This window comes from Bison bison, unplaced genomic scaffold, assembly GCF_000754665.1.
Source record: "Bison bison bison isolate TAMUID 2011002044 unplaced genomic scaffold, Bison_UMD1.0 scf7180017864229, whole genome shotgun sequence".
Taxonomy (NCBI): Eukaryota; Metazoa; Chordata; class Mammalia; order Artiodactyla; family Bovidae; genus Bison; species Bison bison.
In genome coordinates this window covers 1803699-1817008 of record NW_011494801.1, presented here as the reverse complement: position 1 = coordinate 1817008, position 13310 = coordinate 1803699, and the positions used below count along the sequence as shown (strand labels likewise).

The 13310-nt window shown below is 34.9% G+C and overlaps 1 protein-coding gene across 6 annotated transcripts in view; it reads right to left on the bottom strand.

The window, feature by feature from the left end:
- DCAF6 (DDB1 and CUL4 associated factor 6) overlaps positions 1 to 13310 on the bottom strand; it is a 180342-nt gene that overhangs the window by 63192 nt on the left and 103840 nt on the right. For 2 of the 6 annotated variants that reach the window (XM_010846012.1, XM_010846013.1), the window contains exons 11-12: positions 8686 to 8856; positions 1069 to 1128 (exon numbers count right to left, since the gene is read on the bottom strand). The exons of 2 other annotated variants lie outside the window; for them this stretch is intronic. In XM_010846012.1, coding sequence (XP_010844314.1) covers positions 1069 to 1128; positions 8686 to 8856 — 231 coding nt within the window. The remainder of the gene's footprint in view (positions 1 to 1068; positions 1129 to 8685; positions 8857 to 13310) is intronic. 2 more of the 6 variants (XM_010846014.1, XM_010846015.1) reach the window with 1 other exon arrangement.

Here is a 13310-nt window from a genome sequence, read left to right as displayed (position 1 = left end):
TATTTACATTCATATAGCCTTACCAAAAAAAGATTTGATTAGAGAGCAGTTCTAAACAGTAGTACAATATATTATATATAATATTATAATTGTGTTTTACACTTTAATCATTCTTTACTGTTAATACCTCTACAATTAATGTATAAAGATAAAACACGCATAATTTCTTAGTTCTCAAATTCACTTATGAATTCATTCATTCTCAAGAACAGAAAAGACCTATAGCAAATATTTGCCATCTCAGGTCTATAAAGAATAATTTAAGATCAGATGTACAGAAGGAGTTTTCTGATTTGTTTCAAAATTAGTTTTTGAATAATTCTCCAAGACAGTTAAAATTAGATCTATTTCACACTAAATAGGTACTTCAGCAGTATTTCATTTCCTCAATGACAAATGAGTCACCCTACGTATGTAAACTTTTAGCCAACTAAAGCTTATGGCTTTAGGGCTAAGTTACTTTTACATTTTTGAAAAATATTTGTAAAATCTACTTCATCAACCTCTTCTCAAGGCTCCAAAGTGGACTGTATACCTCTCCTACTTCAGAAGGCAAGTGGAAGTGGAAGTTATTTTCCCTTCTGATTGGTGACTTTGGAGCTTATCTCTGCATTGATAATCGTATTTCTTAAAGTTAAAGCTACCTAGAGTTCAAGCATCAGACAAGTGAGACATAAAACCAAGTATTATGACAACAGCGTAGTAATACAGAACATTTTTATGCTCCAATAACTTTTCCAAAAGTAACCACTAGGTAATATGCTAACCTCACACCCAGTTATACAATTTTATGACAGCTAGAATTTGTAAAAAGGGATCTTTTTTATATACATATAATACTGTTATAGGAAGAGATTTCAAAGAAATTAGCTTACACAGAAAATAATTTGTATAGGCCAAGGAGGCCCTTTGGGCATAATACCACCTAAGATAATTTAGCCCACAAAATACTGACTATTAGACCATAGATCACAATGAAATGCTATGAAAAAGTGAGAGAGAGCTTGGTTTATGCATTGCAATAAAACTATGGATGGATGGGCATAGCGCATCTCCTGTTGCACGCACCCTGTTGCTCGTCAAGTGACATGGATCCAAGCTGTTTGTTAACCACAGAAGAAGGAGAATCTGAAACAAAAATGAGATTTTTAACTTAAAAGTAAGCAGCAGAAAACTGCACAGCAATGTCATGATCATCTCTAAGCTTAAGAAACAAATGTATAATGGTGGGGAATAGAAGTAAGTACTGTGGAGTATTTCCCAAGCAGTGAGTAAGCAAGGCCGTGTGCTTAAGATATGTTATTTCAGGCAAGCATTTAGCAACTTTGAGAATGAGTTGAGAAAATGTTCTTCTACTTTCATGCATATACTTTTTATCAAATTCATTTAGCACAGGCACAAAGTGCAAGGTAGATAAAACAGAAACAGAGTATCTCCCTCACCACAAGAAAGACTCCTTGTCTTTCTCAAACCCTCTTTCCAGCTCCTTAAGATGGCTTTATTTTGGACTGGAGGATTCAAAGCATGAAATGAGATGCTCACTACACTTAGCTAGATGTTATCTTGAGTTGAAAAAGGAACTCAAAGACATAAGACAAGGAAAATGGTTTATGAGAAATATTTAATGAAGTAATTACCATTACAGAAACATAGTAACTTTTTAAAACTCTATGGTATGTGGTGAATATTAAAACTGCACTGTGAAGCCTTTGGTTTCTTTAGGTGCCTGGTGAGAAAAGGAAAAGAAAGGCAATGAAAAGGCTTACACTTTGGGCATCATGCTTTCTACCTTGGCTTCGAACAGAATGTTTTATTTTTACCCTTTGGATACACTGAGTTTCTATGTAAAAGAATTTGTCTTATAAATAAATGGGTTCTACTGTTTGAAAAACACTCGTATAAAGTAAGGCAGCATGATGAAATGGAAAAAGCACCAGTCTAGAATTAGTCAGTGTTGATTCCAACTCTGGTTTTGACAATAACTTAGCTGTATGACAGAGGACAAGTCAATATTTTTAGGTCTAACACTCTCCTTTCTTCCTGGTCATTCTAGGATCTGGTAACTAAGAAAGGCATGAGGAAACAGAAGGAGGTGGCTACTATTACTGGCTGGGGTTCCAGTATCCTAGTAGAGCTACAGGAAAGAGAAAATGTGGATAGCAAGCATACATAGCTCTCCACTAAACGTAAGAATAAGTCCTAGTTTCTAACAGCCTATGCTCCAGTTCTTAGCAAATGTTGTTCATAAAAACTCTGCACTTTTTTATAATGAAGCATTATTCTCCCAACAGTAAGTATTTTGATTTATGAGTGACCATAACTCAATAGCTAAGTTTTCTAATATATCCTTGATTCTTAGCAATTTTATACCACTTGACTGCTTGTACACTGAAAACTGAACCCCGCTACCAGGACTACTAGTATCAATTTCAAACTGTCTACCTTCTGAGGTAACCAGTTTGGTCATAAATTTTTATACTACTAGATTTTCATAAAGCATGATCATCATTTAAATAATAGTATGCTTATCACTGCTTCATTAGAATATTCAGCTCAACAAATCTGTTGCTGTTGTTTAGTCACTAAGTTGTGTCCAACTCTTTTGTGATCCCATAGACTGTAGTCCACCAGGCTCCTCTGCCCATGGGATTCTCCAGGCAAGAATAGTGGAGTGGGTTGCCATTTCCTTCTCCAGGGGATCTTTCTGACCCAGGAATCAAACCCACATCTCCTGCAATGGCAGGCATTCTTTACCTCTGAGCCACCAGGGAAGCGCCAACAAATCTGTACTAAACAAAGAAGAAAATGGAATGATGGTAATTTAATTGGTTCCCTAATCTAGTCATGCTTTACTTTCTTTTATAAGACTTCTCAAATATCAATTTCTGAGTTAGATACAATGAAGAGTAGATGAGTTGATCTTTGGAAAAAAACAAAATTATATTCTTTAAGAAAAACAAAAAAAGTGAGTCAGTGAAATAAATATTGGAAAATCTTCCTAGAAAGCCTGTTATGAAAAATTTTTTATCGTTATACATTCTATTATACTCTTCTTAAGAACCTGAGAACAACCTTCCATGCAATCTTTTTTCAAATATTTAATTTTTCACAAATCTTATGGAATGCACAAATCTTATGAAATAAAGTGCATCTTATGCAAGTTTTTAAATAAAACACATTGAGAAAGGATCTACAATGCTGTCATCTCAAAGAATTGTATATTTTCAAACTCTTGAAGTATTTAATTAATGAAGCTTAGGTTAAGGCAGAAAGATAATGTTAAACTAAAAGGTCTTCCTTCTGGGTTTTACAGTCTGTCCAGATGTTATATGTATCTGGGGAATAATCTTTCTTCACATGTTGAAGACCAATTTTTAAGAAGAAATCCTTCTTGATCATTGCTTCCATTCTATTTTTAATTTGGGGTACTACGCAACTGTTTTTGAAAGGATTATCTTCCTGTTACATAAACATTTGAAGTAACATGTTTCTGTATCACTAGATATTCATAAATATAATACCTATAACTTCTAACTTACAGAAATACTTCCAATATTAATATAATAATCATCAGAATATCTAATATTTTTAAAAAATAAGTATTAATTCAATGCTGATTGCTTCAGTGTTTGCATACTCTACTCACAGAGAGTTTGCATACTCTCTGTGAAATATCATCTAGAAAGCACTATCACAAAATAAATTTTGACTATATGGTCCCATGATAATTTATTACAAAATGTAGGACAGTTGGTCAGCTTATTGCCAGTCTCTTAAATTATTATTATTTTTAAAGTAGAGACAAACTTTAAGCAAAAGATCCTTCAGTCTAAGCCAAGGTGTTTCATGCCTAATTACTATATATCTCCAAACTTTTCGTGTTCTAGTTTTGAGAAAATTCTTTAGCCCCTTGACATTCAAACTCTGTAGGAAAAAATAAAGAATTATAATTTAAATAACAAAGATTCTAGTCAGACTCCCTGGGTTCAAATCTGGCTTTTCTACTCAGTAATATTGTAATCATGGGCAAGTTATTTAACGTCTGTAGTCTCAGTTTCTCCATCTGTAGAATGGGGATAATTTTGATATCTACCACATACTGTTCTTGTGAGGATTTAATGAGATAACCTATGTAAACTACTTCAATAGCACATAGGAAAGGGTCAACTAATGTTATTACTTGCTTGTTTTTCTCAAACATAGTGCTGAATGAAAAATAATAATTAAAAGAAAAAGAAAAGAAAAATGATGATAGGAAGCTGTTCTGAAAAACATGGAGCACAGTCCCATGTTTAAAGTTCTAAGTTACCCATCACTGTGTTGCTTAGGACCCTATCATTTAAAGTCGTTGAAAAGTACTTGCAGAACTAAGTCAACATCACATCTGATTTACTAAACGCTCATGTTATAAACACTAACATGGTGGGTCAAATGCATCCACTTGAGAAGTGCGACCTGTAACTACATCATGGACACTGTGGGGAACTGGATGTTGTACAGAAGACTGTTTTCAGAGGACTGGGTAAATGCTGATTTTTTCCAATATGGCTCAGTTTTGAAAAGCCCTTTAAAATATTCACCAATGTTTCATACCCTTTACGGGGTATAAAAATTACTTTTTTCTTTTCCAATTGGCAAAACCGTGCCATAAAGTGAAAAAACAGTTCCTACCTGACACCCTCTCTAGGCTGGCTCCATGCTCCAGTGGGGCTCTGTGGTGGTTGGGCCAGTACCAGCAGACTCCACAGGGTGTTGTCACTCTGAGCAGGAGCCAGCAACCCATGACTTCAGGGGACCTGAAATGGAAAAAAAGAGTTGGGTTTAAAATCAGCCATATGCTGAATGCCTCTGCCACAGCTGTTTATGGCATTCATCTGAAAAACATACATACAGCTCATTCAAAACCCTGAATACTATCAACCTTTCATGGTCGCAATATGAGGATATCTTTAGGTATTAATAGTAAGTTAAAGTTACTATAATTAAGATAGTCCAATATTATGTGTACTTTTCTATTCAGGAGTATAAAAACTTTATACAGTGTTCTCTATCCCATCCTTGTGCCACACTAACTAAATAAGTCAATAATTGGGAAACTGAGGCATAAAGCAGCCAAATGACCTGCCCAAGGTCATTTTTCATAAGGCCAGGAATAAGAACTCAGCCAGTCTAACACCTAGACAAGTGATCTGATGAAAGGAAATTCATCTCTTTATGATTTAAAAAAAAAAATCACTGAAAGATTAGAAACGAGTTGTGATGTACTTCCTACAAGTCTAAAAAAAGTGCACTTTTTTAAAACTAAAAATGTGAATATTTTATAGAAATATATACTAATTTTGAAAAAGTATTAGAAATTAGCTATGAATAATTATCATTTACAGGTGTCAAAAATTGTTTTAGAGCAGTGGTTTTTGAATTATGCTTCTGAGAGCAGAGGTGGCTTGGGGGTGGCAAGAGGGACAAGGAATTAAGCTGTCATTTCTCAACACTCTTCTTTATGTTCAATCTCAACAGTGTCATTTATGTATTTTATATTAGAACTTCCCCATGAAATTCTAATTTCACAGCTGAAAAAATGGGAGGGGGAGAATTGTTTAAAATGTATATTAACATCTATCTTATACAGCTCATTTTAAATACTGCTTGGTGCCTTGGAGAACTGTTTAAAACATATGTTACAATCTATCTTATACAGCTCATTTTACTGTATGATGCCTTTGAATGGTGTTTTAGTCTTCAACTGCCAAGAAATATTGGCATTAGACATGTTCTCATTTGATCCCATTAAAATGTAGACTCTATAAAATGGCTTGAGGGTTTGATGCCATTTTCCTACAGAAATTAAGTATTAGGTAGCTTCATCTAACACTTAGCCTGTCACAAAATATTCTCATGAGTCCTATACTTTGAAAAGAGAATAAAATATTTACCAGACAATGTAGTCACTCAGAAATTCTGCATGTGTTAAAATTTCTTGGTTTCCAAAATTACATTAATGTCTCCTTTGAATATCTTATACCTAAAAGGCTTAAACAGGTGAGATGATGATAGAAATATAATTTACTGATAGTATCATCATTTGCTGACACTATGAGGATATCAAGACATAATGGGAAAATGTTTTATGAGAACTGAGCATTCTTCTATTGTTAAAAAGTTAAAACACAGAATGCTAATTTTCTGCAAACTATATTCATGATTTTAGTAGCAATATCTAGTATGAGTGAATGGATCAATTAATGCCCATTATATACACACACAAAATTATATTCATACATTGTGAAATGTAGCAAAATGTTTTATGAATTGTTGTTCAAATACAACCAATCTTCCTGCTGAATTTCATAAATTTAATTTCTACTCTGTATTTCTATAATTTGGATGTTCCAAAATGAAGAATTTTACATTAAGTCAACTCATCTTTCCTCCTTTTCAAGATTTACTAAATGGACAAGATATTCTTTGTAACAAACTAACAATACATTATTAGCTCTTCTTAAAGTTTTTAGTTACCAGTGTTCCTGACATGTGAAGAAAGAGTAAGATAAAAGCAACGCTAGCAAATGAACCTAGGGCATGTTACAGGTTAGGTTACTAGTGGTCTTATATGAATGGCATGTCAAAAAGCATATGGCATAGATGTACACAATCCATCTCACACTGTAAGGGAAGACAGCAAGCATACACTGAATAGCAGCACCAAGGGCTTCTAATGTTGGTCCATGTGGCAGCCTCAGGGACCCAAGCAAGTTGTTCAATAACAAAAAATAAGATTAATGTGTTTCTCAGCTTCAAAACTGGCAAGGTGTCTAACTCAACACTGGTTTTTTAAAAATTACCACAATATGTACCGGTTATCAAACTAGTTATTATTTAATAAGAATGATGCCAAGAGTGGGGAAAACAGCAACTTATTTCACAAAAAACATATAACCACCCTAAAGCTTTTTGATTCTAAAAAGAACTGGCTTCAATTCAAATTGATGAACTAGATATAAAGACTCAATGTCAATATTTTCCTAATGTCCACAGTGTACATTTCTCTACCAATAATGAGACAGTTTTGTTTTATACTCAACTTCACTCTAATACTTGGTTTGTTATCTGCTAAATTTCACTATTCTAAAAATATTTATATATGTAGAGACATTTTCTCTTCCTTATTGCTTTATATGTTGTATATTTTTACTTTTAAAACCCCTGTGCTAAGCATGTGTGTGTGCTCAGTCATGTCCCTCCCACTCTGTAACCCCATGGACTGCAGCCCACCAGGCTCCTCTGTTCATGAGATTTCCCAGGCAAGAATACTGGAGTGGGCTGCCATTTCCCTCTCCAGGGGATTTTCCTGACCCAGGGATCAAACCCATGTCTCTGGCATTGGCAGCTGTGTTCTTTACCACTGAGCCAACAGGGAAGCCCTGTGCCATACAGCACAAAATCACAGCAAAATGTCTTAATACTAAATGTTACAACTATAATCTATTCAAACTTTCTTATTAATGTATGGGAAAAAATTGCTCTATGGTTAAAAAAAAATGAGAAAGAGAAAAATATCTTTGCTTCACTGATATTCTATTTATATAACAGCAAGTTAAAAATCAGGTCCAAAATTTGTTCCAAACATCACATCTATATTGCAGTTATTTAAATCTATTTTATTTCACCATGGTATTGTATAATATGCTTTTGTTACCACAGCATTTAGTGGAAACAGATACTTATTTATAAAGAAGAGGTATCCAGTTCTAACAATATACAGATTAATTCCAAGTAATTTAGTCAGAGTTCTCAAAGTAATTAACTCCCAACTCATCACTCCTTAGAGTGGCAAAATAAAGTATGTCAAAGTAGTAAATTTCATTAGTATGACAGCACCTACTATAGTAACTATAGTATAGGATGTGTATTTATTATCTTTCTTGAAAGAATTAAGTTGACAAATTATTTTATGCTGTGTCTTTCACTAATTCTTTCAAGCGATGTTTACTGAGCATCATAAGCTTTTTGGCTGTTAAAAAAAAGTGAGCCACTAAAATACTCAATGAAAAAGAGAGTGGCACAGATTATTACTATCTTATCAGAGTTTTATATATTAAGAACAGGAACATAAAACCAGAGTATTTTTCCTGTTCCACATATGAGAAAGTTGATTATGCGTAGGAGGACTATGAAAGCAAATATTGAAAATTTTCAAATGATTACAGAAGCAGAGTATTGGCCAAAATCTAGCATTACTATGTTTATGTGGTAACAGAAGTACTGGTTAATTCTCAAAGCAAAAAAAAAAAAAAAGAGGAGGAGCTAGGAGCCATAAGCACAGATACCATTTTAACATACAGGAAATATCAATAGAAATATCAATGCAGGCTCCAAATTCACTAGATTATTAGATGGGGTAGCTCATTAACTGTAGAAGTAATAAATATTTGCCCTTCTCTAAAATTACAAATAAAATAAGAGATTATTTTATATTTGCCTTGCTAGCAAGTGCTGTTGGCAATCTGTCCTTCTAGACACATGATGATAAATTTCACCATACACTAGAAATGAAGGGAAAAGGTTCAGGCACATCAGCTTTCTTTGGAAGGGGAAAAGAGAAGCATCTTATACACAGCAGCAGGGTTAAAAACAAACAAACAAAAAAACTCTACCAGCTGCTTAAGGACACTTGATATTAATAACCTGAAGTCTGAGGGTCCTGTGAAGAGCCCTCATGAGAAGACTGATCAGAAGTGGAAGGCTGTTGCTGGGTACGCGCAGCTAGCTCCTGCTGCCTCTGCTGCTCAGCCCTCTTAAGCCTCAGTTGTTGCAGGCGCTTACGGAGCAAAGCTATCTCAGGCCCCCTTAGAAATTCTGATACAGATAGGAAAAGAAAGATGAAAAGATAGTAATAAAACAGAAAATAGTAAGAATACAATTATACTTTAAAGAGAGAAGGGTATAAATAAAACACATCTCACAGAGGAATACTAAAAGCAAACTACTCATAAAAAATTACTGATCATTAAATTATGATAAACTACAGACACTTATATACCCAAATGTTTCTGTTTAACTACAATGAATAAGACAGAGTTCTCTAAGAATATTTATGTAATTATACAGAGTGTAAGTAAAATCTTTCATAACAAAACATTTAAAAGTGAACATTCCTTTCCTAATTGCATCTCCTTTTACAACAATTAGAAAATATCAGTTATCTCATTTAACCTATATACAAAAACTACAAATTTCAATCACATAATAATTAAGATTATGAAAAAGTTAATACATTTGGAAACAATCCTTGAAATTTATTAGTAGAGAGACCTTTAAAAAGTAAAAGCTACATATTTTTCAGCTAAAATGTTTCTTTTTATGTGAGAATTATCATTTGCTTTTTCTTTTAAGATGAATAATATTTACATAATCTTTAACATTTTCTTATACTTCATCTGAAGCAGGGCCATAGATAAAAAATAGTATAACACGAAATTGTGCAGAGAATGCTGAGTACCTAACTATAAGGCATTGTTTTAGGTTCTTGGGATAAGTAAAAATTGAAAAAAGAAAAACAGTCCCTACTGGTGTGTTCTGAGAAAAAAACATACAACAGTGTATTTGTATGTGTTTCTATGTGTCAAGTGGGGATAAGTGCCATGAAGTAAACTGGGCAGGGTAAGACAGGGGTGATGAAGACAGAGGGGGAACTGGCTGCTGTTTTATATACGGTCATCACGGAAGGATTCTTCTCCTAAGATGACTTTTCAATAAAGACCTCAAGGATGTAAGGGAGTGACCCACACAGGTATCTGGAAGAAAACTGTTCCAGGCAAAGAAAAAAGTACAAATGCTCAGAAGGGGAAGTGTATCTGGATGTGGAATATATATATGTTACAGGTAATGGCAGAAAAACTTGCTGATAGCTTGGATGTAGAGTGATCCCAATGTTTTCAGTGTAGATAACAGGAAAAATGAAGTTGCCATTTATTGTGACAGGGAAGAGCAGAGGAGGAGGAAGTAGTACTTAAGAAAACAATTAGTATCCAAATGGAGAAACCGAGTAGGGACTCACTATAATATATACTGTATAAATTATATATATACAGTGTGTGTATATATATATATACACACACACAGTATAATATATATACTGGTTAGAATTCACCAGTAAATCTGGATGTCAATGACAATGTTGGAGAAGGAAATGGCAACCCACTCTAGTGTTCTTGCCTGGAGAATCCCAAGGACAGAGGAGCCTGGTGGGCTGCCATCTATGGGGTCATACAGAGTCAGACACAACTAAAGCGACTTAGCAGCAGCAGCAAAAATGACGATGTTACTTTCAGTCACTGAAAGAGTAAGTAAAAATAAAGAAGTCTAAGAACTAAACTGAAGGGAAGAATACTAAGAATAACGAGAATGCAAAAAGGAGATTAGAGGAGTGAGTGAACCAATTTCTATAAGCTCAGGGATCAAAGTATTTCAAGAAGGATAAAGTTAGCAGCTGTGTCTCCTGATTCAATGAAAAAGACACTAACCAAGAACTAACCACAAAGAAAATGGCTTGACAAGAGCCATTTCAGTGAAGTCACAGAGGCCAAAACCTGACTGGAACAGGTTCAAGACAAAAGGGAAGTAAAGAAGGAGAGGGACAAAGCATATGTACTTTTCCCAGAAGTTTTGCTGTGAATGGGGTAAAGAGAAACTGGCTGACTGTTGGTGGGAGAAGAGAATCAAGGGACGTTTGTTTTAGTTTGAGACAGACTACATATGTTTGTATACTGACGGATATATACTTAATTAGAAAGAGGCGAGAAGGTAAGAAGAAGTGGGCAAATGCAGGAATGATGTCCTTGAGTAGACCAAAAGAGATGAGCTGCAGTAGATAAGAGGAGGAATTGGCTTTAGACATTTACATAAAAATTTCATCCACTCTAATAAAGTGGATGTACTACCAAGTGTATGGGTAGAAATTAGTTGTAGATTTGATGTATGGAGTACATGGAATTTCTCTCAGTGACACAGCAAATTATATAAATTACCAAATAACTTTCAGTTAGTCGGTTCTGTTCAGTCACTCAGTTGGGTTCAACTCTTTGTGACCCCATGGACTGCAGCACGTCAGGCTTCCTTCTCTATCACCAATTCCCAGAACTTGCTCAAACTCATGTCCATTGAGTCAGTGATGCCATCCAACTATCTCATCCTCTGTCATCCCCTTCTCCTCCTGCCCTCAATCTTTCCCAGCATCAAGGTCTTTTCAAATGAGTCAGTTCTTCGCATCAGGTGGCCAAAGTATTGGAGCTTCAGCTTCAAAATCAGTCCTACCAATGAACACCCAGGACTGGTCTCCTTTAGGATGGACTGGTTGAATCTCCTTGAAGTCCAAGGTACTCTCAAGAGTCTTCTTCAACATCACAGTTCAAAAGCATCACTTCTTTGGCACTCAGCTTTCTTTATGGTCCAATTCTCACATCCATACATGACTACCGGAAAAACCACAGCTTTGACCAGACAGACCTTTGTCGGCAAAGTAATGTCTCTGCTTTTTAATGTGCTGTCTCGGTTGGTCATAGCTTTTCTTCCAAGGAGCAAAGGTCTTTTAATTTCATGGCTGCAGTCACCATCTGCAGTGATTTTGGGGCCCAAGAAAATAAAGTCTGTCACTGTTTCCATTGTTTCCCCATCTATTTGCCATGAAGTGATGGGACTGGATCTTAGTTTTTTGAACGTTGAATTTTAAGTCAGATTTTTCACTCTTCAGCTTCTTTTATATAGATTATAAGACTGCAAATTTGGTTTATTGTTTCAGAATCAATCATGCCAGAAATACTAACCTTTCTTACCATATCCTCTATTTATAAAGGATTTTATTCAACTGGCAGTTAACATTTCACAACTCAAGTATCATCAGTCTTTTACTGCCAGTTCCTCCTAGAAAGTTCTCCATATCAAGTAGGATAGTATTCACTAACAAATAAATTGTAATGCTCAATATTATTCTATCTTCTTTTTAAGTATATACATATTCTATAGTTATTGTCAGCATAGTAGTAACACTTTTAGCAATATAAAATAAAGCATTATTATGCAGCCAGGAAGTTTGTCATTTTATACTTCACAAGAAATTACTATAAAGAGAGAGATAACGGAGACATCAAATTATGCTTAAAAAAAAAAAAATCACAAAACATTTATCCAACTTCATGGTTGTTTCAAACCATCTCTCTTGCACTGACAAATGTTTTATGGGGATATGAGTCTCCATCCTTGACCCACAAGACAGATGATGTAGCAAATCTATTGTAGCAGGCTCTAAGTATAAGCAGCGATGTTCTATAACTTGGAAAATTAAGATTTAGTTATGATAATGTCATGAACATTAATTCAATGCTCCCAGTGCCTTTTAAAGAAGGATTTGTTTGCTTACTTACAAGGCTGGTTGTATGTTTAAAAGTTTAAAAAAAAAAAAAATGAGGTTAGGGAAAGAAGTCATCACAGAGCTAAATAGGAAAGGCAAATTTTGAATTAAAATTCCAAGAAGAAATGCCAGTCTGAGCAAATAGTACTGTTAGCAGTTTGAAATATTAAAGGCATGGAAGATACATATATATTACATTCTTTTAAAAATGTGTAAACAAACATATACCATCTGTGATATGAATAAATGCTTGGAGACTTAGTATTTGCTAACATTAGCCAAAATCAAAAGTGAATACAGCAAGTATCTTTGGGCTTAATTTTAAAAACAATAACAGCAACAACAAAAATTGCTCAACAATGAGCCAGGAACTGCTAATGGCAAACTTGTACTTCCATCTCCTGATAGTAACTACTAACTCTACTCTTCTTGTTTTTAAAGAATCTAGGCAAGTCTCCATAATGACAATTCCTACTGATGTAAAACAACAATAAACTATACGTAAGCTCAGCCGATAAAGAATCCACCTGCAATGTGGGAGGACCTGGATTTGATTCGTGGGTTGGGAAGATCCCCTGGAGGAGGTCATGGCAACCCACTCCAGTATTCTTGCCTGGAGAATCCCATGGACAGAGGAGCCTGGCGGGCTACAAACATGCCATGGGGTCGCAAAGAGTCAGAGACGACTGAGCAACTAAACAGAGCACAGCACAGCCCCGACGAAAGTCCATCTGGTTGTAACCTCCAGTCCTGCCTCTCTTCCAATATATAGGTTCTTTTGTCCTGGATGCTGGATTATTTTTACATGTAGTTTGGTGGTACTTTATCTGCTTGCTATCACTCCCAACTTGCTCCTTTGTCCAAGTGATCCTTGAGTATTTTTCCTCCTAGAACAGAGGCAGGA